At 51.0% G+C, this 25,501-nt stretch overlaps 2 protein-coding genes across 2 annotated transcripts; both read left to right on the forward strand.

Moving 5' to 3' along the window:
* Positions 1 to 1,227: 1,227 nt before the first annotated feature.
* On the forward strand, positions 1,228 to 5,545 carry CD79B (CD79b molecule). The gene is made up of 6 exons (XM_023729141.1): positions 1,228 to 1,352; positions 1,957 to 2,007; positions 3,687 to 3,989; positions 4,305 to 4,423; positions 4,814 to 4,855; positions 4,974 to 5,545. The coding sequence occupies exons 1-6, from the start codon at positions 1,286 to 1,288 to the stop codon at positions 5,070 to 5,072; spliced, it is 681 nt and encodes a 226-aa protein (XP_023584909.1). The 5' UTR covers positions 1,228 to 1,285; the 3' UTR covers positions 5,073 to 5,545.
* Positions 5,546 to 15,577: 10,032 nt separating this feature from the next.
* Positions 15,578 to 16,806, forward strand: LOC101353229 (somatotropin). Its single transcript, XM_004374217.1, has 4 exons — positions 15,578 to 15,739; positions 15,949 to 16,065; positions 16,190 to 16,351; positions 16,606 to 16,806. The coding sequence occupies exons 1-4, from the start codon at positions 15,656 to 15,658 to the stop codon at positions 16,804 to 16,806; spliced, it is 564 nt and encodes a 187-aa protein (XP_004374274.1). The 5' UTR covers positions 15,578 to 15,655.
* The last annotated feature ends 8,695 nt before the right edge of the window (positions 16,807 to 25,501 follow it).

Raw genomic sequence — 25,501 nt, forward strand, 5'->3', positions numbered from 1 at the left:
CCAGGACCCTCACCTTCCTCACCGCCCATAAGTGAGGATTAGCATCTCTTCTCTCCGGGGGCTCCGGGGAAGAAAGAGAGTAAGAGAACAAGAGAGAAAAGAGGTTCTAGGAGACGTAAGACTCCGAGTGGGCTTGGCTGTGGGCCTGGGGTTTGCCAGGTGTGGTTGTGCAGGGTGTGTGCCCTACACAAGGGCATCCACCAAGAGGCAAAGGGTATGTCTGGCCAGGAGGCAGGAGCACAAAGCTGAGCTTGGAAGAACTCCTGAAGGCTAGGGGTCCATCCACTTTCCCTCCCCGCTGACTGACAGGATAAAGCCAGTGAGTCTTTTCTTTCTGAACCTGAGGGCTCCTCTACACTAGCCTCCTGTTTCCTGCCCAAGACCTCCTGGAGCTGTGGACAGCACTTCAGAGATCTTGGAGCCTGGCCGTTAAGAACTCTGTGAAGAACCCCCCGGATTGCCGAGTGCTAGGTTTTCTCTAAGATGTCTCCATCTGGGTCCAACCCCTTTGGCAGACCCCAGCCAGCTCTCCCCCTACACGAAGAAGAGGGGGCCTCTGTCCAGGGCCTGGATCAAATCTTCTCACAAGTGGCTGCCACACTTGGCCTGCTCTTGCTCAAGAACCTCCCTGGCTCCCTCCATCAACTCCCAACATGGCCACCTGCACTGAAGCCAAGCGGCTCTGCTCTGGGCCCCTCTAGGTGCCTAGCCTGGGTCCGTGACTACCCACTCTCCCACCCCAGAATGGCCCTTCTTCATTGGTCCTTCCTCAGTGTTTCTTCTCCCAAAGAGTGTGGGCTGGTCCAGGACAGGAAGGGCTTCCCTTGCCTTGCCTTTATTAATGGACCTGTGTGCATTTAGCTAAGTGCCAGGCCCTGAGCTGTGTGCAGGAATAAATTAGGGATTCAAAAGTCTTCCAGAGGCTTGTAGACTGCAGGATGGACGGCTCTGAGGCCCAGGAGGTGACCAGCAGCAGGATGGGGAGCATGGGGAGGGAAGCACAAGCTGCCCTCAGAGTCCCCACCCCAGGAGCACCCACCTTGGGCTCCAGTTGTGGTGCCCAAGCCAGGTGACCTTCAAGCCTTAGCAGCCCAGCTGAGAAGAAAGCCCGCCCACCCCCAGCCCCCAGAGAGCGGGTACCTCCCCTGGGTCCCGATTTGCATGGCAGGAAGGGGCCTGCTGGAGAGAGGCGAGGAGGGGATAGGTTACAGCCGGGCAGTTCCACGTTTCCCCCCAGGCGCCTCGGACGTCGTCTCGGGGCTGGGGTCAGGACAGAGCGGTGACCATGGCTGGGCTGGTGCTGTCCCCCGTGCTCAGCAACTGTCTGGTGGTGCTGCTGCTGCTGCTTTCAGGTACGCCCGCCCTACGACACAACCTGCTGCTCTCCGCTGGTTCTGCCCCCTACTCTCCCCGCTCTCTGCCTCCTGTCTCCCTCTGACAGAAGGGAGCCTGCGGCCTGGGTCTGCAGTGCCAGCCATCTTTCCGGGCTCAGGGGTCTCCTGCCTGGAGGAGGACCCAGGTGCAGGGTTATGGGTGTGGAAGAGCTAGGCCCAGGGCGTGCACCCCACAGAGAAGGGGAAAGCCGAGGAGAGGCGCGGTTCAACCCCAAGTCCCTGGGGTGTGCGCTATGGAGGCAGGGGAGAGGCTTGTTGTAGAAAGGGTCTCCTCATCTGGAAGATGGAGAACCCTCCCACTGTGACTTCCCTCCTCTCTTGTCACAGAACCTGCTCAAAGCCACCCTACTGGTCACAGGAAGAGGGAGCGGGAGGCAGGTCTCATGGTGCCCCCTACTCCTATCTCCACAGTACAGGGCTCAGGGAGGGCTGACGGGTCTGGAAGCTGCTGCTCTGGAAGAAGGAAGTGGGTCCGGGAATGTGGAGGGTGCGCAGGGGTGGGGCAGCAGCTTAATGGGGGGAGCCTGACCTGGCGCCGCCCACTTCCTCCCTCCCTCTCCAGCAGGTAAAACGGTGCCCACAACCAAAGCAGACGAGACCTCGAATTCCTCAGGTTAGCAACCTTACCTACTCCTTCTTGTTAGTCTGTCCAGTGCAGGTCACTGTCCCGTGGGCTGTCCCATTGCCGCCTCTTGTCCTGGCCTTGCCTGGGTCTCCCGGCCCCAATCTCATTAGGGTCGCCCTCTCCCCCTTGTCCCCACCCCCGGCCAGCTCTCATCCTCGTTAGACACAGCACTCAGTCCCAGAAATGGAGGTGCTAAACCCCAGAGCAGGGAGCCAGAGGGAACTCCCTGACCAAAGAGTCAGGCCTGGGTCTGTCTGGTGGGGGGAGTTGGGCTCAGCCTCAGAAAGAGCCAGAAACCTTAGAGGTGGGGTTTGCCACGTGAGGGGCTCAGGGATTCCAGGGGGTGGCTCCCTGGGGCGGAGGCAGGAGCAAGGCTTCCCGGAGGAGGTGGGAAGGGGCAGCCTAGAGCACGTTACAGGGGTGGAAAGGGCATTTCAAACTGAGAAAGAGGGTTCCTGGAACAAAAGGTGGAGCGGGTCATGCAGGAGGGGCGAGGGAGATGATAGCAGAATGGCAGGCAGCAGGTAGATTGTGGAGGGGCCTCAACCGCCAGGTGAGGGGTTTGGCCTGTATCCACTGGAGGTAGGGGGCACTGAAAATTTCAGAGCAGGGACTGGCAGGACGGGGCACTAGGCAAGGCCGCCTGGAGGACAGAGGGAAAGCAGGAGGCACAAGGCTGTCAGAGGTTGTCTTATAGGCCTCCCATGCCCTGGGAGTGAGGATTGGAGGCTGTCCTGTGGCCCCCATGCCCTGGGGTGAGGCCTGGAGGCTGTCCTATAGGCCTCCCATGCCCTGGGAGTGAGGTCTGGAGGCTGTCCTATAGGCCTCCCATGCCCTGGGGTGAGGCCTGGAGACTGTCCTGTGGCCCCCATGCCCTGGGGTGAGGCCTGGAGGCTGTCCTGTGGCCCCATACCCTGGGGGTGAGGCCTGGAGGCTGTCCTGTGGGCCCCAAGCCCTGGGGGTGAGGCCTGGAGGCTGTCCTGTGGGCCCCAAGCCCTGGGGGTGAGGCCTGGAGGCTGTCCTGTGGGCCCCATGCCCTGGGGGTGAGGCCTGGAGGCTGTCCTGTGGCCCCATACCCTGGGGGTGAGGCCTGGAGGCTGTCCTGCGGGCCCCAAGCCCTGGGGTGAGGCCTGGAGGCTGTCCTGTGGGCCCCATGCCCTGGGGTGAGGCCTGGAGGCTGTCCTATGGCCCCATACCCTGGGGGTGAGGCCTGGAGGCTGTCCTGTGGCCCCATACCTTGGGAGGAGGTCTGGAGGCTGTCCTATGGCCCCATACCCTGGGGTGAGGTCTGGAGGCTGTCCTGTGGCCCCCATACCCTGGGGGTGAGGTCTGGAGGCTGTCCTGTGAGCCCCATGCCCTGGGGTGAGGCCTAGAGCCAGTGCTGTGTAGAGAATGGAAAGGAATGGGATGGTTCAAGAGCCCTTCTAAAGGAAAATTAAATAGGTAGAGGGGTGTCAGGAAGGGGTGGTTGGTGGTTTGGCCTGTGGCCTCTCATGTGGCTCAATTCCCCACATTGCTTTGCCTCCTGCCTGTCCCACACGCTGTATCTGAAAAGGAAGGACAGAGAGGGGGCTGAGTGGGGCGTCAGTGCACCCAGGCGGGGGCTGAGGTCTGGGCAATCAGGAAGATGCTGAGCAGGATTTTGAGCCTGGCCTTGGTGTCCACAGGAGGGTCTTGCTCCCGGGTCTGGCAGAGCCCACGTTTTGTGGCCCGGAAACGGGGCCTCGTGGTGGAGGTGAAATGCCACACAAACAGCTCAAACACTGTGAAATGGTTGCGGAGGCGAGAGAAGGAGAAGGAGCCCCAGCCACTGCATCTGGATCAGATCCACTTGCTGCAGACCCAGAACAACACCGTCTTCACCCTTACCATCCGAGACATCCAGTTTGAGGACAACGGCATCTACTTCTGCGCTCAGGAGTGCTCCGAGATCTTAATTCAGGGCTGCGGCACCGAGCTTCGGGTCATGGGTGGGTCATGGGCCGGCCTGTCCTTCAACCTGGGAGGGGAACAGAGGCAGACGGGCCTGGGACGGCACCATGGGCTGTTCATCTATCATCCACCCCCCCACACCCCAGCCCAGCCTGCCCTGCCTGTCCCTGCTGCCCCCCAGTGGGAGGGGCCAGACTGTGGAGGTGGCTGTGGCCCTCAGAGGCCCCAAGAGAGACGCTGGGAAGGAGGTCCTGAGGGGCGCACCAGGTCACCCCCACTGCAGACCTGAAGGGCGGGAACCCCCAAGGACCTGCACTCCAGCCTCACCTCCCCGGCCCGCCCGCCTCCCCCAGGGTTCAGCACCTTGGGCCAGCTGAAGCGACGGAACACACTGAAAGACGGTATCATCATGATCCAGACCCTGCTTATCATCCTCTTCATCATTGTGCCCGTCTTCCTGCTGCTGGACAAGGTGACCACGGGGCTGGGGCACCATGGGGGACCAGAGAGGAGGCCACAGGGTCTCATCGCCCCAGCCCTGTCACTGCCCAACCCCAGAGCCTGCCAATTTGTCACCCACTCCATCATGCGTTCATTCATTCAGCTGCCTGTGCACTTATTCATTCTTTCAACAAGTGTATGATGGTGACTTCTGCAGCCTGGATGCCATGACAGGCTGCATTTACAGTGATAACTCAGCATGGTCTCAGTTCTTGCTGGGTCGGTGCACCTCACCTTAACCCCTGACTTCTGACTGCTCACCCCTGGCCCATCTCCCTAGCTCTCCCCGGGCCTGGCCCAGCAGCAGATGGGATTGGGGGAGGCTAAGTCTCTGACCCCCACCCCATTCTGCCCCCACCAGGATGACAGTAAGGCTGGGATGGAAGATGATCACACCTATGAGGTAAGGAGCAGGTTTCGAGGATGGACCCAGCCCCTGTGTGGCCCAGTGGTCAGCGGTCACCTCCTGTTGGTGTGGTCAGGCATGTGACTGACATCTGAGCTCCATCCCATGTCTCCAGGGCCTGAACATTGACCAGACAGCCACCTACGAGGACATAGTGACTCTGCGGACAGGAGAAGTGAAGTGGTCAGTGGGTGAGCATCCAGGCCAGGAGTGAGGGGCCGGCCCTCCCCACACCCCTGGGCACAGCCTCCTGGGTCCTCCATTGACTTCCTCAGACCTGCCTGGCTCCCAGCCTGCCCTCTTCCCTGAATCGCCCATCAGCCTCCAAAGCTGGCCTGCCAGACCCTCCTCCCACTCCAACCCCTGGTCCTCAACTGTCCCGGAAGGGCCTGGATTGGAAGGGCCACAAGGCAGTGATATGGAGCAGAAGCTCTCAGGATAAACTGGACCAGACTTCTGGGGTGCTATTGGGTTCCAGGTCATGTTTGGGATGGGGAAGGCAGAGACTTGTCTGGAACTTGCAAATGGACTCAGAGCAGACCAGCTCCCTGAGGAGCCTGGCAAGGGCCATGACCCCCAACTCGGCCCCAGATGGGCCACCAAGAGCTGTGTCCCTGTCTCCCAGTGCCTCCCACCCAGGGCCTCCTAGGCCTCAAACCCATTATACCATGGAATAAACAATGTACCTTGAGAAACCACGCACAGACTTGTGACATCTTATGGCTATGGGGTGGAGGGGAGTGTGTGAATGTGAGCACCCATGGGCCTGAAGGGGCATAGGAGGGGTTGGCTGCTAAGAGCTCGTGGCCCTCTCCTGGGTCCACAGCTCCTCTCTGAAGACCCAGCTGGGTCCTGTGGTCACATTCCTCTCGTCCCCTTAGCTGAGCCTACAGCAGCTTGAGAAAGAGTGATTTGACCAGCCCATCCCCTCAGCAGGGATGCCCTGACCCTGTGTCCATTTAACCTACATGCAACAATAGAGTCCTGCTCTCTAGAGCCCTGGAGGCCCTCCTCCACTTTCCTTTTACCTGTCCCAATCCTGCTGTCCTTCAAGGCCCTCCACCTACAGGAAGCCCTCCTGAAGCACCCCAGAGCCTACCCAAGCCCTGTTCAGACCAGTCCCTGTCTCCCTGGCTTAGCCTCTTCTTCCTGCAGTGCTCACCACTCCCTACATGCTGGCCTTGATTCTCCAGTTGAACTGGAAGCTCCCTGAGGCTGGGAGCTTCCCTGCCTCTACCCCATACCCTGCCCCCACCCCCGATCAAGTCTGGGACTTATTTATTTTTTTAAGTATGATCCAGAGCCCTGCAAGAGACAGATTATCCTAAAGAGGGAGACTTTGTGGGGGTGAAGTCTGGGGGCTCCTTAGTCAGGTGACCCCTTCAGACTTTCCCAACATCACATTGGAGGGCCCATAGGGCCCCAGAGCACCCACAAATGGTCCCTAGGGCCCTACAAATTCGGGCCCCAACCAGCCAGCCATGGGGGTTGCTGGGAGCGGCTCACAGCTGGGAGCACAAATGCAATTAACCTCTGTGTATAAAGCCCGCTTGAGCCAGGCTGCCTCCACTTCCCGCTGACCTTTGGGGGACCCCGAAAAGCCTCTCTGCTTTTAGTGTTCTGGATTCCTTAAATCACCTTTAACCAGACTTCCCCTGGCAGGGAGTGTTGGGCAGGTGGGCCAGACCCCCAGCTGTGGGGTTTCAGGGTGATCCCTCCCTCATTCAGGGGTGCCAACGCTGCGTCCCCTGCTCGGGGCTGCCAGAGGGAACTGGCTTGTTTTGGCATCTGCCTCCACTGAGCTGGAGCCCTTCCTTTCCTGCTGCTTTGCATAGTGGCGCTAATTCTGTCCTCCTACCTCCACTAGGGGCCCTGGGCCACAGGGTCGGGGTGGGTGGGGGGAGTCTTCACGTCTCCCCCCAAGCAGGGTCTCCCCTTATTTGGGCTGCCCTGGGTCAGGGGTGGCCTTGGTTTTACGGAAAGACTCATTTATTAATATCTTTGAATAACTAGGTTTCTCTAACGCTTTGAAGTATTTACGGACAGAGAGTAATTTGAACAGCTAGGCCTGCCCCTCTCTATCCTACTCCCCCAAAGGGCATGTGACTTCAGGGACTTATGATATAGAAGCCCCCCTGGTCCATTTTGTTGTTCTAGGGCCTTACACTGTATGTGTCGTCATGTCTGTCTCGCAGGCCACTGGCCTGAGACTGAGCTGAGGCAGTGGAAACAAAGCTGGTTGAGGACGGTGGGATGATGAATGTCTTGGGCCTCAGTTGCCTTATCTGTAAAATGGGAGTCATAAAACTTGTCTGAGGGTAGGGAGTGGAACCAGATGATTTTTTTTTTTTATATCATGTAGTAAAATTACTTTTTCTTTTGGTGTACAGTTCTATTAATTTTAGCACATGTATAGATTTGTATAACCACCACCACAATCAGGACACGGAACATGAACAAAATGCTTTTGTCGGCCACAACAAATATTTATTGAGCACTTCTTCAATGCCAATAAAAATGGATTGAGCACTTCCAGATTCATTTACATCATCTTGCCTAAGCCCCAGCAAAACCCCGGAAGGGGCTGGCACTATCCTCACTTTAGAGATGGGGAAAAAGGAGGCTCAGGGAGGCCACCATGACTGGCCAAAACTCACACACAGATCTTCTGACTTCAAATCCAGCATTCTTTCCATGACATCACAGCTGCCTCTCTTGAAGGGCTTTGCAGTAATAGGACTTTGAACCAGAGAAGGAGGAGGAAGAGAAAGAAGAGAGAGAGGAAGAGAGAGAGGGAGAGGAGGAGGAGGAAGGCAGGGAATCCTGGGACAGTTTTGGCCACCTTCAAAGATTTGTGTTTTGAAGAAATTTGCTCTTCCCCTTGCTCACAAGTTCCAAAGCCTTGGGGACACCTCCCCTCCTACCAGGGCCTGAATGGGTGCCCTGAGCACCCAGGAGAGTCAGGCCCCTGGGCACCCTTCCAGGAGCCCAGCCCTGGGGCCACTCTCCTGCCACTCCCCCCACCCCCCACCCAGAGCACAGCGCCGAGGCCCCCTGCCCACTGGGGGAATCCAGCCAGGTCCCCCGGGGCAGTGGTTTAAGCACAGGCTTGTTCCTCCTCCATTCTAGCTTGACTTCCGGCCCACTGGCTGCAGGTGCTGCTAGGGCTGGGGCGATCTGACCCGAGGGTTTGGGTGTTTTTCCAGAAAAATGATAGGTGAGAGAAAAACGAAAGAAAACACAAAAAGCTGCTGCCGTTCGGTGTCACAGGCAGAAAGCGTTTGTCCCTTAGTAGGGGGCTGGCCTGGCCGGGTCTTCTGCGCTGGTCTTCAAAGGCCATCTCGGAACCTCGTGTCTGGGATCCCCCGCTTCGGTCCACGCGCGCTCAGCTCTCTTTATTCCACCTCAACAGCTGGATCCAGAGCCTGCATCTGTGGCATTCCCAGAGCGTGCCAGGTCCCCAACCTGCTCCTGAGTCTGGCAGGTTGATTCGATTGCAAACAACAACAAACCTTCCTCTTGTGACACGCCAGCTGTGTCGCCCCACCTCAAAACCCTTTATTTGGAAACTTAGGTGACTACCGAGAGCAAAGCTGAATGAGCGTTAAATCCTGAATTCAATCAGACTATGGTTTGTCAAAAACATATTTAGACCGACCCTAATGCAGTTTTTAAAAAATGGTATTTTTCTCAGACCTCTAACCACTTTCTCCATGTGGCTGAAGGGAGGGAGAGCAGACAGCCCTTGAGATCCCACTTCCGGCCCAGGTCCTGCCACGTCCTGAGTTGGCACAGAATGTGCGTGCGCACTGGGAATCAGCCTACGCACACTGCTTGTTCTACTTTGTTCATAGACAGTGGAACCTGCGAGAGCCGGAACTCAACAGGACTGCCTTGTTTTTCTGGGTCTGAAAGTTTTCTGCCTTTGACAGGGTGCGGTCTTACCACTTTTCTATCGCTGTCTGTTAGTGGAAAGTATTTGAATTTTCCTTCTCTGACAGTTTTCTGCCTTACACAATTTCCGTCTTTTGCAGGTTTTACTGTAACTCTTTTCATGTACATATTGCCATGCATTGCGAGTTTCTGTACTTGCTATTTTGTTATAATTTATTTTACTTTTGTTGTTGTTCCTGTTGAGAATACACCCCAATTCAACAGTTTCTACATGTACAATTCAGTGACATTGATTACACTCTTCGAGTTGTGCAACCATTCTCACCCTCCTTTTCTGAGTTGTTCATTAATATAAACTCGCCACTCCACAAGTTTCCTGTCTCATCCTTTGAGTTGCTGTTGCCAATTTGATCCCATATAGATAGCTGTTAAAGGAGCACAATGCTCAAGGCAGACACTCTTTACTAGTTAAGCCAAACTATTGTTTGGTTTTAAGAAGACTTCAGGGGATGTTTTTGGTTTAAGGTTTAAAGATGATCTCTGTGTACTCTCATAATTGTAAAATAACTATCCATCATGCTTGGTAAGGTAGAGGGTTAGTGAAAAAGAAGAAGACCCTCAACGAGATGAATTGACACAATGGGCTCAAACATAGCAACAGTAGTGAGGGTGGCGCAGGACCGAGCAGCAGTTCGTTCTGTTGTACATACGGTCACTATGATTTGGAACTGACTCGACGGCACCTAACACCAATGGGAGGACATCGAGACACAACATGACCTGCAATTCCCAGCTGGTTGCGTATTTCAGTTCTTCCCTTATGTTGCCCTTCCGTTCGTCTAGTCCACTCAGCAGACACGTATTGCGTTGCTGGGCTGGCTCCCCCCTCTATAGCTGAGGTGTTTCCTTCAGGGCCGTTTTCATAATTCGAAATTACTGCATATGTTGTTGTTGCTGGGTGCTGGTGAGTAGATTTCAATTCATGGCAACCCCACGTGTGACAGAGTAGAACTGCGCCATAGGGTTTTCTTGGCTGTGATCTTTATGGAAACAAATCAACAGGTCTTTCTCCCACAGAGTCGCTTCGTGGGTTCAAATCGCCAACCTTTTGGTTAGCAGCCAAGTGCTTAACCATTGCACCACTGCATACTTTACTATTACATATTAATTTGTTTGCTGTCGTCTCTCTCCCCAGTAGACTGTAAGCTCCAGAAGAGAAGGCATCACGTCTTTTGTTGATCTAGGTACACTATCTGCCTGGTACAATGTCTAATATAATATGGGGTAACAGCTACTTGGCTGGGTAAGTTAATTCCTGAATAAGTAAATGTGTGAATGAATGAGTAGATGAAAGGCATCAATCTAGCCTCAATGAGCTTCCACAAATAACCATAAACAAACCAGACTCCATCGAGTCAATTTCAACTCATTATAACCCCATGTGTGTTAGAGTACGACTGGGTTTTCAATGGCTGCTTTTTCAGAAGTAGATCACCAGGCCTTTCTTCCGAGGCATCTCTGGGTGGACTTGAACCTTCAACCTTTCAATTAGAAGCTGAGCGCATGAACAGTTTGTTCCATCCAGACTGTCTTAGTTATCCAGTGCTACTATAACAGAAACACCACAAGCGGGTGGCTTTAACAAACAGAAATTTATTTTCTCACAGTTTAGGAGACTAGAAGTCCTAATTCAGGGTGCTGGTTATAGGGAAAGGCTTTCTCTCTCTGTCAGCTCTGGAGGAAGGTCCTTGTCTCCGAGCTTCTGCTCCTGGGTGATCTTCATGTGGCTTGGCATCTCTCTTATCTCATGTTTCTGCTCTGCTAGCTTGTTTAATCTCTTTTTATATCTCAAAAGACACACCCTACACTAATCCTGCCTCATTAACATAACAAAGACAACCCATTCCCAAATGGGATTATAACCACAGGCATACAGGTTAGGATTTACAATACATATTTTGGGGGACATAATTCAATCCATAACACAGAGTTAAACCAAAACCCTTTGCCGTCGAGTCAATTCTGACTCCCAGTGACCCTATAGGACAGAGTAGAACTGCCCCATAAGGTTTCCAAGGAGTGGCTGGTGGACTCGAATGGCTGACCTTTTGATTAGCAACCAAGCTTTTAAACACAGCGCCACCAAGGTAAAAAGAGGGAGAGGTTGTTTCCAGCTGTCAATATCAGGAAAGCACCTCAGACTTCCCACAGCTGCTGGAAATACCTGGACATTTGTTCTTTTTCAATGGGAATTTCTCCCTGGGGAATAATCCCCAAAGTGGAAATTACTTAGCATACCCAGTTGTGTAGCTTGTTACATACTTCCAGATTGCTCAGAGATCCTCAACCGGTGTAAACAACACTCCCAGCAATACACAGGTGTGTCAAACCTCTAGCCCTCCAAACCCCTTCCTTCATGCCTAAACCCACTGACCACATCATGTGGCAAACTCAGGGGTCCAATGAGATAGAGGAAGTGAAAACATGATGAACACTGAAACGTGCAATACAAATGGGAAGGATGGTGTGGCTCGGTTCACTGATCAGTGCATTGGGTTGTTTTTTTCTACTCTTTTCTAAACCTCATAAACCCTGTCTGTGGACACCTCATTCTGGGGCTGAATTTCCTTGCATTCTATCTCCCCACCTTCATTCAACATCTTCTGTGCAAGGGCTTGAGTCCTGCCCCACTAGCTTTGCACTGAGGAAAGTTCTGTCCACCCTAGAAACGCAGCTGCCTTCACTAGATGAGGATTCTAAGGAGTCTGGCGCCACGGAAAGACTATGGGCCTATGGCAACCATCACTTAGCTGGCAGACCTTGGGCAAGTGACTTCATCTCTTTGAGCCTCAGTGTCTTCAGCTATGAAATGGGGCTCATGCCCGCTATGACCCAGTATAGCGCCTGGCACATGGTGGGCACTCAGAAATTTTCATCTCCTTCCTTACATCCTCTGGAAAAGCCCTTGGGAATCCCCAGATAATATTCTCTGAAGATCTTGACCCAATGTACTGAGCGATCAACTTGGTGCCTAGACGCATGTAAAGGATGCTGGAAACAAAGGGGAGGTGGAGTGTGTCCCGGGTGGAATGCCAGTCTCTGACCTCAAGGAAGAAGGTCAGAGCTAGAGGCAAGACGCATGGGCCTCAAATGACCACAAGGTGAGTAAGAAAGCCTGCCATCAGGTTCTCTGAGGCTGTCCCGAAGACCCAGGCGAGTATGGCTCTGATAAATGAGATTGCCCCAAGCCCCAAGGATTAGAACCTGAAAGAGGTCACGTTAGGACCAAGAGCACATCCATGACCTTCCGCTGCAGGTCCAGAGAACCCCAGAGATGGTCAAGTCTGGAAATATGGAGGACTTCCAGGCACACTAAGAGAAATGCATGGATCCCAGACTATTAAGGGGATGATCTTAAGAAAATCCAAGATGATTAGGGGATTCATCCCAAGTCTTTTGAGGCTGACATCCGAGATGCTAATCACAGCCTCTCCCCATTGCCACTCAGAGGCTGTTGTAGGCAGTCTCTGAACCTGGAGTAGACAGGGATTTGGCCCCAGGTGGTGCCACAAGTGTAGGCGACTTCCTAGCACTGGAGGGAAAATCCCAAGTCTAATTGAAAGTTTATCTTCTACTAACAAGGAGTTATGTACGTGGTTTCCATCAATAAATGTCCTGAAACAGTCCAAACTGAGCAAAAGGAGCACCAACTTCTACACCCCCCCCCCCACGTACCCTTCAGTTCTTCCTTCTTTGGTTCCGGTGGGTGCCATGGTAACCTTATGTAAAGGTCTTTTGTAAAGGTGTATCTTCAGGGGTCCCCAGAATCTTCTGGACCAATCTAGTTCTGGGATCAATAGAAGTGCATGTGGTGAGAGGAGGCACCCACTCCCCACCCCGCTGATCCCACCTGTAACTTGACGGGTGGGGAGCCTCAGCCACACCTCACTCATGCCCACCTCATGTGGCCATTGAGATGTCCACTACTCTGACTTCTGCCGTCCTCACTCCTAGGGGAGGCTTTTACCATGTCCAAAATCCACACACAAGTCCCCAACCTTAGCTAAAAGGGTTTGTCATGGTGGGGGAATGCCGCAACAGTGCCCCTTCACCCAAGTAGAAGGACTCAAGGACCCTCCTCCTCCACTTCCTGCTTGGATCCTCTTTGGTAGAGATGGAAGAAGGAATGGAGAGGGTTACCCTCGCCTTCTGTATGACCCCACCTTCCTCAGAGCCTATATCTTTGATGACGTCCCTCTTTGGACCTCCCTCCCAGAGGTCCCAGCACCCTCCCAGCAGATGACAAATCAGGGGCACTGGTAGGATAATGATTCGGGAATGATCACAGAAAAGGGGCCTCTATCTTCTGGTCCTAAAAGGGGGAGATGGCAAGCCCCAAGCATTCAGGGCCACAGGGGTGTAAATTTTCAACATCACTTGCCAGCACTATAACCAATATCCTCTACAAGGGCTTGCTTGCTTGCTTGCTTGCTTGTTTTCCCACAGGGTCAAGTACTAAATGTTCTTCAACTCAAGGGGTGGAAAGTTTAAACATAGGGGAGTGTGTTCTTTCCTGGTCTTATCACTGGGGGCATTTTGATGCTGGTGCTATACTGAAGCTGAAATAGCCCAACTCTGGGGACCAGGAGGCTGGAAGGGGGCAGTGCCAGCCTTCCTTGGCCTCGCCTTGCCCTGATGTGTGCACTCCGACATGTCTGTGGGCCACTCTCACTTGGGAAATGAGGGAAAACCATCTGCCCCTTCTGGGAGGACAAAAGGACCCTCGTGATCAGGGGCAGGACTCCTGTATTCAGTTAAAATAACCAAGTGGACCTACACAACCTGCTTTGGGGAAAGGGCTTTGGAAGATGTAACATGATGCAAAAGGAGGAACAAGACTTTGGAGATCTGCTACCTGGGCTGAGGTGGCTCACGCAAGTCTTCCTCTCTGAGCCTCGGTCTCTTCCTCTGTAAAATGGGCTGATAATAATATCTCCTTCACTGGATGGTCGTGATAGTTAATTGTGAGAATCGTAGGCAAGCTGATAAGCTCGATACGAATATGAAGAGTAGGAAGTAGAAGAGGCACCTTCAGTGACTGAATCAAGCACCTTTCAAGGTGCTGTACCCTGAGTTCCAGCACTGGGGAAAAGGCTCAAGACCTCAATAGCTCTTCCAACTTTGCGATTCTCCAACGGTGACAGGGCTGGGGGAGGAAGCGCTTGTGGTTCCTGGGGTTTCTGAGTCTTGGTTTGCATCTCTGTGGCAGGTCCAAGGAGCAGGGGAGATTCCTCAAATGTTGGTCCTTTGCCCCGCCGACCTGGGGAAGTAGGGGAGGAGGGAAGGGCAACTGTGTGAGGTTAGTGCCCTCTAAGGAGCTCTGGTGGCACAGTGGTTAAGTGCTCGACGGCTAACCAAAAGGTCAGCGGTTCGAACCCACCAGCCGCTCTGCGGGAGAAAGACGAGGCAGTCTGCTTCCTTAAAGGTTTACAGCCTTGGAAACCCCATGGAGCAATTCTACTGTGTCCTGTAGGGTCACTATGAGTCGGAATCTCATCCGCAATGCATAGGCATGTATGTAGGTATGTATAGTGCCCTCTAGTGGTCAGTATCAGCACTGCATCCAGCTGCCCTAGGTGGAACCAGGCAGCGGGATGGTGGGAGAACGGAGGTGAGAGGCAAAGGTTGAGTCTGGGACTGGACTGTGCTCAGAAACCCCAGAATCTATTGACTATTCTTGTCCCCCTTTCGCAACACACACACTGTCTCTGGTGGGTGGAGGGGAGTAGCGCAGGCACAACGGAAGGGACAGAGAGGGGAGAGCGGGTCTGCTCTCAAGGAACAGCCATCCTAACATAGCCCCCCTTTGAGAGACCAGGCTAGGCCCTCCTCCCCATGGTGGACAACCCCGCATTGCCTTGGACTCCCTTCTACCCCTCACCTTAAAGAGGAGACAGATTGGGTGGTCCTTTCAAGCTGACAGCCTGGGCTCACAAGCCTCACAGGGCTGGTGACAGTGGGGAGGGGAAGATGACAAACCCAGGGATATGAGAAGCAGACATGACAAGCCCAGGAGCAGGGGGTGCATAGTGAGGGTAACGAGCACCCAGGGGCAATCTCTAAGTTGTGCCCCCCCATTCCAAGATGGATAGACGTTGATAGCGACATGTCAACAGAAACGCCTTCCCCCCTCTTGTCCGACTGCCTCAGTCAGGCGCCTTTCATATTTGTGGCGCCTCGAAATGTCATTCCACGCCTCGTCTGGCGCCCCCTTGGACTTGCACCCAGGGGGCGAGTCCCCCCTCCTCTGCTCCCCCCTCGCTACGCCTCTGCCCAGGAGAAGAGCTGGAACAGGACGAGTGGGAGGAGGTTCTAAATTATCCATCAGCCATTAGCACAGGCCCTTCCATGGCCCCATACATAAATGTATAGAGAAAACAGCTGGGGGCAGGGGCAGAGAGAGAAGGGGCCAGAGTATAAAAAGGGCCCATGAGGGACCGATTCCAGGATCCCAGGACCCAGCTCCTCAAAAAGCTCACCCAGCTGCGATGGCTGCGGGTAAGTGCCCCCAAAATTCTCTTGGGATTGGGGTGTACTGAGGGGAGATGGTGGGCCCTGCAAATAGGATGAGGGCACTAACTCTGGGGTTTGGGACTTCTGGATGTGAGCACAGCATCTTCACCCAGACATTTAGCCAAGTTTAAAATGTTCTCCATCCCCGGTGAGTAGAGAAGGAGAACGGAAAAGCCCCTGGGGCAGGGGAGAGATGGCAGGTACCTCAGCCTCTTGCCCTCTAGCCCTCCTTGACCCTCGTGTCCCTCTCCAGGCTCCCGGACCTCTGTGCTCCTGGCCTTTGTCCTGCTCTGCCAGCCCTGGCCTCCGGAGGCGGACGCTTTCCCTGCCATGCCGTTGTCCAGCCTGTTTGCCAATGCCGTGCTCCGGGCCCAGCACCTGCACCAGCTGGCCGCCGACACCTACAAGGAGTTTGTAAGCGTCTTGAGGCCTAGGCACTGGGTGAGGGGTGGATAGGAAGGGGTGAATCCTCACCCTCCATGTACTGGGAGAAAACTAACAAGTTTAGGGTTTTTTCAACATCCAAGTGGAGATGTTGTCAGATGAGCACAAACCAAGGGGTTTCATAGAGTAGTGATGAGCACTGCGCCCCATTTTGGACCTGGGTGGGTCTCTTCACCTAGGAGCGCGCCTACATCCCCGAGGGGCAGAGATACTCTATCCAGAACGCTCAGGCTGCCTTCTGCTTCTCGGAGACCATCCCAGCCCCCACGGGCAAGGATGAGGCCCAGCAGAGATCCGTAAGTGCCCCCCCCTTTCTGAAAAGTTCCCCCTCCTCCCTGGTGTCCCCGTCTCGCCCCACAGTCCAGGCGGCCGGGGTGCCTTCCGCACTAACACGTCCACCACCCGGCTCCCTGCCCGCAGGATGTGGAGCTGCTGCGCTTCTCGCTGCTGCTCATCCAGTCGTGGCTCGGGCCGGTGCAGTTTCTCAGCAGGGTCTTCACCAACAGCCTGGTCTTCGGCACCTCCGACCGCGTCTACGAGAAGCTGAAGGACCTGGAGGAAGGCATCCAGGCCCTGATGCGGGTGAGGGGGCTGTGGGTCGCCAGCCCTGGGTGCTCACTGGCTTAGCTGAGGGTGGGGGGCTTAACTGGGGCAGAGGAGGGAAATCACGCTGGCCTCCCAGCAGTCTGGTCTTGACCCAGAACCCATCTTCCTCCTCATTCCTCTGTTTGGACCCTCCATGCCTTTTCCCTAAGCCCAGGAGAGGGGCGGAGGCTGGATGGGGGAGGGAGGGCCAACACCCCAAAGCCTCTCCTTCTCTGCTTTCCTTTTGGCAGGAGCTGGAAGATGGCAGCCCCCGCGCTGGGCAGGTCCTCAAGCAAACCTACGACAAGTTTGACACAAACTTGCGCAGTGATGACGCGCTGCTCAAGAACTACGGGCTACTGTCCTGCTTCAAGAAGGACCTGCACAAGGCGGAGACGTACCTGCGGGTCATGAAATGTCGTCGCTTTGTGGAAAGCAGCTGTGCCTTCTAGCTGCTGAACATCTGTTACCCCTCCCAGATCTCCCTGTACTCTAGAGTGCCCCTCCACGTGCCCCCCGCCCTTTTCCTAATAAAATAAAGTTGCATCATATTGTCTGAGCAGGCGTCATTCTGTAATGGGGTGGGCAGTACAGGGCGAGGGGCAGGTTGGGAAGGCACCAGAAGGTCTCTTGGGAACCAGGTGGCTGAAATATAACTGATGCAGCTCTTCCTGGGCCAGAACGAAGCTGACAGGTTCACTCCTCTCTATTATATACTAAGTCCACCCCCACCCTCCCACCCCTGCCCAAGTCCGGGGTCCCAGCTTGCTGGGCAGTCATAGGTCAGGGCTACCACCACAAAGTACTTGAAGACTCCCCACCCCCACCCCCAGCACCAGCAACGCCAAACCTAGGCCCCCCAAGAGGGGGAAGAAATGAAAGCAAGACAGGCTATTAAGCGCAGAAGCAAAATGCCTCAACCTGTGCCTGTAAAATTGTGGGAAAACAATGAGAGCAATCACAGAATGACTCTTGGGCAGAAATTTTAAGGTGAATACACATTAGACTCAACTACTCTTGAGAAATGGGAAAATGAGCTGCACGGAGTCGATTCCAACTGATGGTGACCCCGTGTGTTTCAGATTAGAACTGTGCTCCATAGGATTTTTAATGGCTGATTTGTTGGAAGTAGATTGCCAGGTCTTTCTTCCAAGGCACCTCTAGGTGGACATGAACCTCCAACCTTTCAGTTAGCAGCCAAGCACATTAATCTTTACATCACCTGGGAAGAATTGCAAAAATGGGTTTGGGGAGAACAGAACCAGAGAGTTTTGGACTGAGTTGGGGTAAGGAAAATGGAAGAGTTTCAAGTTCAGGGCCAACAGGTACCAGATAGATAACCATACAAGTAATGAGGCTGGTGGGATGGGAATAATCGCAACTGACACCCAGCCTCCTTGCAACATGGAGGGTGTGGACCAGGGCAACTGCAAGAACTGAGTTTCCAGCTAAGGGGGGGGGGCCCTAGTTGCCATTCAGGAACGCAAGGCAGAGCTGCCAGACTTTCTGACTTGTTGAGACAGACAGGACATCCAGACTTCTATGTGAAATGCAATTTTTAAACATTGGCAACTAACACATATTGAAAACATTCTGTGCACAAACACTGGTTAGCCCAAACATGTCTGGTCTTCAAGCTGTCAGTGAGTAATTTTGTTCTAAGAGCAGTGGATTGAGACAACTTGGCATAAAGGAAAGAATCAGAAAGACCTGGACTTTAATTTGGGGCTCATAAGCAAATTACTTGCCATCCTGAGACCCAGTTTCCTCATCTGTAAAATGGAGAGATGTTATTATCTCCTTAGAAGACTCATGTGAGGATTAAATGAAATTATGTTTCTGAAATGCTTCGCCCTTTACAGCAGTCAAGAAATTATAGCTAAAATAAATAAAATATTAATTAAAAAAAAGAAATTGTTGCTATTTTTACTTTGAATTTTGGGTGTTTAATGTTTTCTGATAGAGTGTTCAAACAATTATTTATAAATCCGATTCTGTTTGTCTAATGACATCTCAGATGTTTCTTTTTTATTTCCAAATGTCCTTCAAAGGTTAATGCTTTAAAGTTAAATGCTTAGTCTCCTAAACCCTTTGGCTAAGTGGCTGTTGTGTGCCCTTGAGTCTATTTCAACTCATAGCGACCCCATGTGACAGAGTAGAACTGTCCCATGGGGTTTCCAAGGCTGTAATCTTTAGGGAAGCAGACTGCCAGGTCTTTCTCCTGAGGAGCCAGTTTCTGGGTTCGAACTGCCAACCTTTTGGTTAGCAGCTGAGGGCTTAACCATTGCACCATCAGGGCTCCTTCGACCAAGCGGCTAAAAAAAAATCAAACCTTGCCATCGAGCCAGTTCTGACTCATAGCAACCCTATAGGACAGGGTAGAACTCAGAGTAGAACTGCCCTAGAGGATTTCCAAGGAGTGCCTGGTGGATTTGAACTGCTGACCTTTTGGTTAGCAGCCATAGCTCTTAACCATGACACCACCAGGTTTACACTAAGTGGCTAGTGATCTGTAAATCAATACTTACATGCACAAAGTAACTCTAAAAAAGTGTGAATGAGTTTACAAAGTCAATAGTCCTTTTATAATGCAAATAATCAACCCCGTAATTAATCTTCTTGAGAAGTTCAGGTTTTTATATGCTGTAATGGGTTCTCTTTAAAACAGGACTCACCCGTATTCATTTTTGGATTTGTACATAACATAAACCCTCGAGGAGTGACTGAAAGTTGGAATAATCAGAACATTTGGAATTTTGTTTCTTAGCTCGGAAACAATTCCTCTTTCTCCCTTAAGTTATTCTTTTATTGTCTGACTTTGGAATCATGGAATTTTGGAGTTAGAAAGGCTATGGATCATCTTGATTCCTCCTAATTTAGGAATCTTATTCTATACATCCCAGACAGATGGTATTCTTAGCAGTGAGCAGCACTAGCACCAAGAGAATCGCTACTTCACGAGGCAACTCATTCTATTATTAGACCACTCTGGTTTCAGAAAAGTATTTCTTACACTGAAATCAGAGCTCCCTGTAACATCCTTCATTTGGCCTTAGAATCACTTAGAAATCTCATGGTCTTTAGAGGTTGATGTAATGAACACAAATAGAATTATCTCTTGCCTTGAGTAAGTGTTTGAAAAAGAAATGTGAGCCATCTTAATAAGTATTTGTTGAATGAATGTGGCAGAGCAATTACAAGGTCAGGCCACCACCAGGACTAGTTGCTGCCAAGTTCATTCCGACCCATGGCGACACCATGTGTGGCAGAGTAGAACTGCATTCCATAAGGTTTTTAATGGCTGACTTTTCAGAAGTAGATCGCCAGGCCTTTCTCCCAAGGTGCCTCTGGGTGGACTTGAACCTCCAACCTTTCAATTAGCAGGCGAACCATTAATCGTTTGCACCACCCAGGGATGCCCTATTTATCCACTGCACTTGTTTCTAAAGTGTGGTTGTCATGACAGCAGTAGACTGCAGGGGGCGCCACACTCCCCTGAGCATCCACTCAGCTCCAGCTAGGTATAGCAGAATGAATGCCACCATTGCTGTTTGAGAATTACAAAGATGCTAGCTGATTTTGCAAAATTTTAGAATTTAACAAGACCTTAAGGACCTTCTGTCCTAAACTCTGATTTGACACCTGTCACTCTGTCTTTCAGGAGCCCTCACGGCGTAGTGGTTAAGCACTCGGCTGCAGTTGTTAAGCGTTCGGCTGCTAACAAAAAGGCCAGCGGTTGGAATCCACCAATCACTCTGCAGGAGAAAGATGTGGCAGCCTACTTCCCGTAAAGGCCTCGGAAACCCTATCGGGCAGTTCTACTCTGTCCTACAGGGTCGCTATGAGAGGGAACCGACTTCATGGCAGTGGGTTTGGTTTTTGGTTTTGGATTCTGCCTTTCAGCTCTCCAGTTAGGGAGCGGATTGCAACCTGCTGTGTGTTAGAAGACGCCTGGCGTGTTTTCTAAGCAACCTATCCAAGCCTCCACACCCTGAGATTCTAATTTTAATTGGTCTGGGATGAGGACTGGATGTGGTATTTTTAAAAGCTCCCTGGGTGTTCTAATGTGTAAACAAGATTGAGAAGCACCCAGCTGGGGACCACAAAGATGAGATAGACTCGTCCATGGCTATTGAATTACTGAGACGGAGCAAAAGGAGATAAAGACCTGGGCCAGTTGCAGCCTTCTCTGCTTCTAATTTTAACCAATCATTAAAAACTATTTTCTCATGAAACTCTTTCGGAGGGCAAGATCAGTGAGACTCGCACAAAGAAGACCTTAATAATCCTCAACTAATGGAATAAAGGTTTTCCAACCCCATGTAATCTTTTGAATTTAACCTAAAATGACCGCTTCTGAATTTATTACATGGGCACTGCTGAAATATGCACATGAGTTTTGTCCCTTTATATACATTTGAGAGCAGAAGTGACACTCTCCTTTCTTCACAAGTCCTCCTCAGAATTACAGAACCTGGGCTTCTGGGCCAAGAAAACATTACACTTTGCCTTGTAGCTTCTTTAATTCTTTAATTCAGAACGGCCCCAGCACAGCTGAGAAATGTCTTGAATGATACTAGTATTTGGGTTACCACGTCGTCCTGGTGTGCCTGAGACGTTCCCAATTTTAGTGCTGACAGTCCCGAGGCCCGAAACCCCTCAGGTGGATGCGATCTAACTGAGTAGACCTGGTTTTCTTGGCTGTAATCTTTACAGAAGCAGAATGCCAGGTGTTTCTCCCGCAGAGCTGCTAGGTGAGTTTGAACTGCAAATCTTTCAGTTAGCAGCTGTCTTGGTTATTTAGGGCTGCTATAACAGAAATACCACAAGTGGATGGCTTTAACAAAGATAAATTTATCCTCTCCCAGTCTAGAAGGCTGAAAGTCCGAATTCAGGGTGCCAGCTTCAGGGGAAGCCTTTTTCTCTGTGTCGGCTCTGGAGCAAGGTCCTTGTCATCAATCTTTCCCTGGTCAAGAAGCTTCTCAAAGCAGGGACCCCAGGTCCAAAGGATGTGCTATGCTCCCAGTGCTTCTTTCTTGGTGGTATGATATCCCCTTGTCTCTCTGCTTGCTTCTTTTTTATATCTCAAAAAAGGTTGACTCAAAATACGACCTAATCCTGTAGATTGAGTCCTGCCTCATTAACATAACTACCTCTAATCCTGCCTCATTAACATCACAGAGGTAGGATTTACAACACATAGGAACATCAGATGACAAAATGGTGGACAATCACACAATACTGGGAATCATGGCCTAGCCAAGTTGACACATATTTTTGGGGGACACAATTCAATCCACAACAGCAGCCAAGTGCTTAACCATTGCACCACCTTGACTCCTTGATCATCCTACTAGTAGTCCTAAATCTTAGGGAACAAAAGGAGGGGGGAGGAGTAGAAGAAGGAAGGAAGAAGGACAAAGAGAGAACATAATGGGAAAGAAGAAAAGGATGAAGAGAGAACATATGGGAAAGCTTGTGTGGTGTATGACTTTTGATGGTCCTCAATGGTTGCCAGGGATTTGACTCTTGCTTTTGGACTTACGATTATAGTTATGATCACCACCAGCATTATTTGTAATAATAAAGCTACCACTTATGAACACATACATACAACACCATGCTTGTGTTTTACAAACACTGTGTCATTTACTTCCAATTATTGTATAAGCCTCTAAAGCAAATACTGGAAGGAGGCCTGGTGGTGCAGTGGTTAAAGCACTCGGCTGCTAACTGAAAGGTCGGCAGTTCAAACCCACCAGCCACTCCTCAGGAGAAAGATGTGGTAGTCTGCTCCCATAAAGATTACAGCCTTGGAAATCCTGGGGCAGTTCTATTCTAACCTATAGGGTCGCTATGAGTCGGAATAGACTTGATGGCAATGAGTTTGGTTTTGGCTTTTGGCAGGTAAATGCTATGATCCTTATAGTAAGAAGCACCACTGAATATTTAGTGTCTGAACTAAAACTTTTGACATAGTATTTATTTGGTTTCAGAAAAGATTCTGAACTGGCAGCAACCTCGGGGAGACATGTTCTGCCAGACAGAGAAAAGCTGGGACTTTTCTCACTGAATATGTTACTTGTGTTTTCTCAGCTCTAGAGAAAGATACCAGAAATTCGCCTTGATCATCCTTCAGAGGATAAACTTTTAGAGTATTGAAGGTAGATGTCTTCCCCTGGAGATAATCAGGGTAGCTGCAGTTAAGTGTGAGCTGGTTGCTCTATTGGTCAGAATGAGTATCATCAAAACTTATTAGTGTGTCAGGCCCCCGGGAGACAATGAAGGAAGCTACCCTTAGAAGTGTGGGCAGAGATCAGCTCTATTATAGCGGACAAGAGATGTAATAAGACTCTTTATGCTTTAAGAAGTGACAAGGAGGAGCTGCCAGAGCCCTGGCTGTGTGGATCCCTGGGGAGGAAAAGGGAACAAAGTTTCCAAGTCTGCAAAGGAAAGTGCCTAGCCCAATTCTAAAGAGCCTTGTGGGACAACTAACCCAAAGTACTGAGCTCAACAGCTGCAACCTTGGAAATCCGAGCAAGGAGTCACCCTCAGGTGGAGTAAGCCCTGAGACAGTGGATCATCTTCCCTCAAAGATGCACAGCAGCCTGCTTGGGTACCTGGGTATGCAGAGCTGCAAGGTTTGATGGGCTGTGTAGGACAATCTGTCAACAGCGACATCATGTGGCAGTGAGGAGGAAAGGTAGCAGCTGGCTAAGCCTCCAAGCTCTCTCTGCTGGAGAAAACCAAAAAACCAAACCCATAGTCGATTCCGACTCATAGCAACACTGTGGGACAGAGTAGAACTGCACCGTAGGGTTTCCAAGGAGCACCTGGTCGATTTGAACTGCCGACCTTTTGGTTAGCAGCTGTAGCTCTTAACCAGTACACCACCAGGGTTTCCAAGCCTCAAAATGACCAGACTCCCTCCCCCCGTCCCCACCCCTTTGGATTCTTGTCCTGGGGCCATGAGGTGGGGTTTGCCATGAGACCTAATGGAGCTGATCCCAAGGCGCTGAAACGGCTGGAGACTCCTGGATTGGGCTGTTCTATACTCATCTCTCTTAAACCTGCTTCCTAACTTACTTCCCCAAGTGCTCATTTCGAAAAAGTGAGTAATTTATTTTACACTCACATGAGAGCAGTGGCTACTATAAAGTGAAACCCATTGCCATCTGGTCGATTCCAACTCATAGCAACCCTATAGGACAGAGTAGTACTGCTCTGTCACTATGAGTCTAAACTGACTCAGTAGCAACGGGTTTGGTTTGGTTTTTAATCCTTACAGAAGCAGACTGCCACATCTTTCTCCCGCAGAGCAGCTGGTGGGTTCAAACTGCTGACCTTTCAGTTAGCAGCTGAGCACCCAACCACTTCGCCCCCAAAACCAAAACCCAAACCCACTGCCGTTGAGTCAATTCCAACTCATAGCCACCCTACTGGACAGAGTAGAACTGCCCTATAGTTTCCAAGGAGCACGTGGTGGATTCAAACGGCCAATCTTTTGATTAGCAGCCATAGCTCTTAACCACTACGCCACCAGGGTTTCCGTGGAAAGTTTGAGGTTGAGGAGGTCATTTAGGAGGATACTGTTTTGCTAAATCAAACAAGACACATCTAATCTCACCTTAGATAATGTCTTCTCCGGGAAGCCTTCCCTGATCCCTGAGTTAGTTGTTCCCGTAATAGCCTATGCTTTTCCAACCACAGGAGTTAACGTGCAATTGTAATTTCCTGGTCACTTGCTCTAGCTTCCCTACTACAAGCTTGTGAAAGGCAGGGATGGTGTTTTGTTCACCATTCTATCCCCATTGCCTAGCATGTGTTGAATTGTTGAAACCAAAGTGTTCTTTTTATATCTAATCCATAACCCCAGATTCAGGGGAGGTGCTAGCAAGAATGGGAGAATCTTTTCCCTTTGGTAACTGATGCTGTGTTCCTTCTTTCTAGCTAGTATCTATAATTTGGAACACTGTGGGCTTCTGTTTGGAAGTCTGAACTGTACTTCTGAGGAGAGGCTGAGCATGGGTCACTGAGTCCTCAAACAAGCTGCTGTCCAGAGCTAATGCACCACCTACACTGGGCGGGTTGTTTATGCTACCAAGTTGGTACTCTTTTCTTAGAAATTGTACTCAAAGTTCCAAAAAGCAACGTTTTTTTTGCACCTTATTTTAATGAAAAAGCTCTCAGCAATGATGCAGAAGAGAAATACATTCAGGTATCATAAAATAACTTTTATTTTTACCATATCCAACATTTCAGCAACCCATACAAGACTGATTTGGGGGAAAGGATCTGATTTTATGGTTCCTCATGCCTTCTCTGAGGTGAATATACTCTTTCCAAGGAACAGAGAAGGAAGTTGGGTCATAAAATCATATGGTGAATATTGTTACAGGAGGATTCCTCTTGAGGCTTAAAAGAAATAGTTTGCAGACAGATGAAAATACTACTTCTTTATGGAAAGGAAGCATAAACATTGGAACTCTACCCTAAGAGCCTGTAGAGATAGGACAACAAGTAGAACGTGAACTCACAGACGATTACTCAATAATCGATTATGAAATGGAATTCAGGGATGTTTGGATCCCTTTGCATGAGGCCAATTCTGTGGGAGAATTCTACCTTCCACGTCTAGGACGGAACTCTGGGCTAGGTAAGCTGCTTGTCTGACCAAGTGTGGGTTTTGACTTTTGTATTCTGTCGAGGCCCACAATAGATTGTTACTGAGTTGAAGCCTAACCAGCCACTGACCCTTTTGCCAAAGCTGCATCCAGGACTCCATAATGATGGCATCAATTCAGCTCTGAGGCTGGCATTCCAGAGCACCAGGCCAGGGAAGCAGGGGGATGTGGAGAAGAGAATAGGGCTCTGTCCCTATACTGAGATATTAGTTCCCAGGTAGTCATCAGAAAAACCATGAGGAATGAATTGCATTTCTGAGATTTTTTTAATTATCTCTTCAGTCTGATGTTTGGGAGCAATCTGTTGTTTTGGGGAAAAAATGGCAGTGGGTGTGGGGATGATGAGGCAAGGGCAGCACTTTCTTTTTTTAATCCAAGAGTGAACTGATTAAGCACATAGCAAAGAGCAAGAGGCCCTGTCACTAGCTGAACATTGAGAGTGAAATTCCTAGAGAACTCAGAA

This window comes from Trichechus manatus, unplaced genomic scaffold (assembly GCF_000243295.1).
Source record: "Trichechus manatus latirostris isolate Lorelei unplaced genomic scaffold, TriManLat1.0 scaffold00028, whole genome shotgun sequence".
Taxonomy (NCBI): domain Eukaryota; kingdom Metazoa; phylum Chordata; class Mammalia; order Sirenia; family Trichechidae; genus Trichechus; species Trichechus manatus.

What these genes read in the sequence shown, in the direction of transcription:
- CD79B (XM_023729141.1), top strand. Translation starts at nt 1,286, where the DNA reads ATGGCTGGGCTGGTGCTGTCCCCCGTGCTCAGCAACTGTCTGGTGGTG. An exon ending in GCTGCTGCTGCTGCTTTCAG is followed by an intron (nt 1,353 to 1,956) that starts GTACGCCCGCCC and finishes CTCCCTCTCCAG; the next exon opens with CAGGTAAAACGGTGCCCACA. An exon ending in TCTTCCTGCTGCTGGACAAG is followed by an intron (nt 4,424 to 4,813) that starts GTGACCACGGGG and finishes TGCCCCCACCAG; the next exon opens with GATGACAGTAAGGCTGGGAT.
- LOC101353229 (XM_004374217.1), top strand. Translation starts at nt 15,656, where the DNA reads ATGCCGTTGTCCAGCCTGTTTGCCAATGCCGTGCTCCGGGCCCAGCAC. An exon ending in CCGACACCTACAAGGAGTTT is followed by an intron (nt 15,740 to 15,948) that starts GTAAGCGTCTTG and finishes CTCTTCACCTAG; the next exon opens with GAGCGCGCCTACATCCCCGA. An exon ending in ATGAGGCCCAGCAGAGATCC is followed by an intron (nt 16,066 to 16,189) that starts GTAAGTGCCCCC and finishes CCCTGCCCGCAG; the next exon opens with GATGTGGAGCTGCTGCGCTT.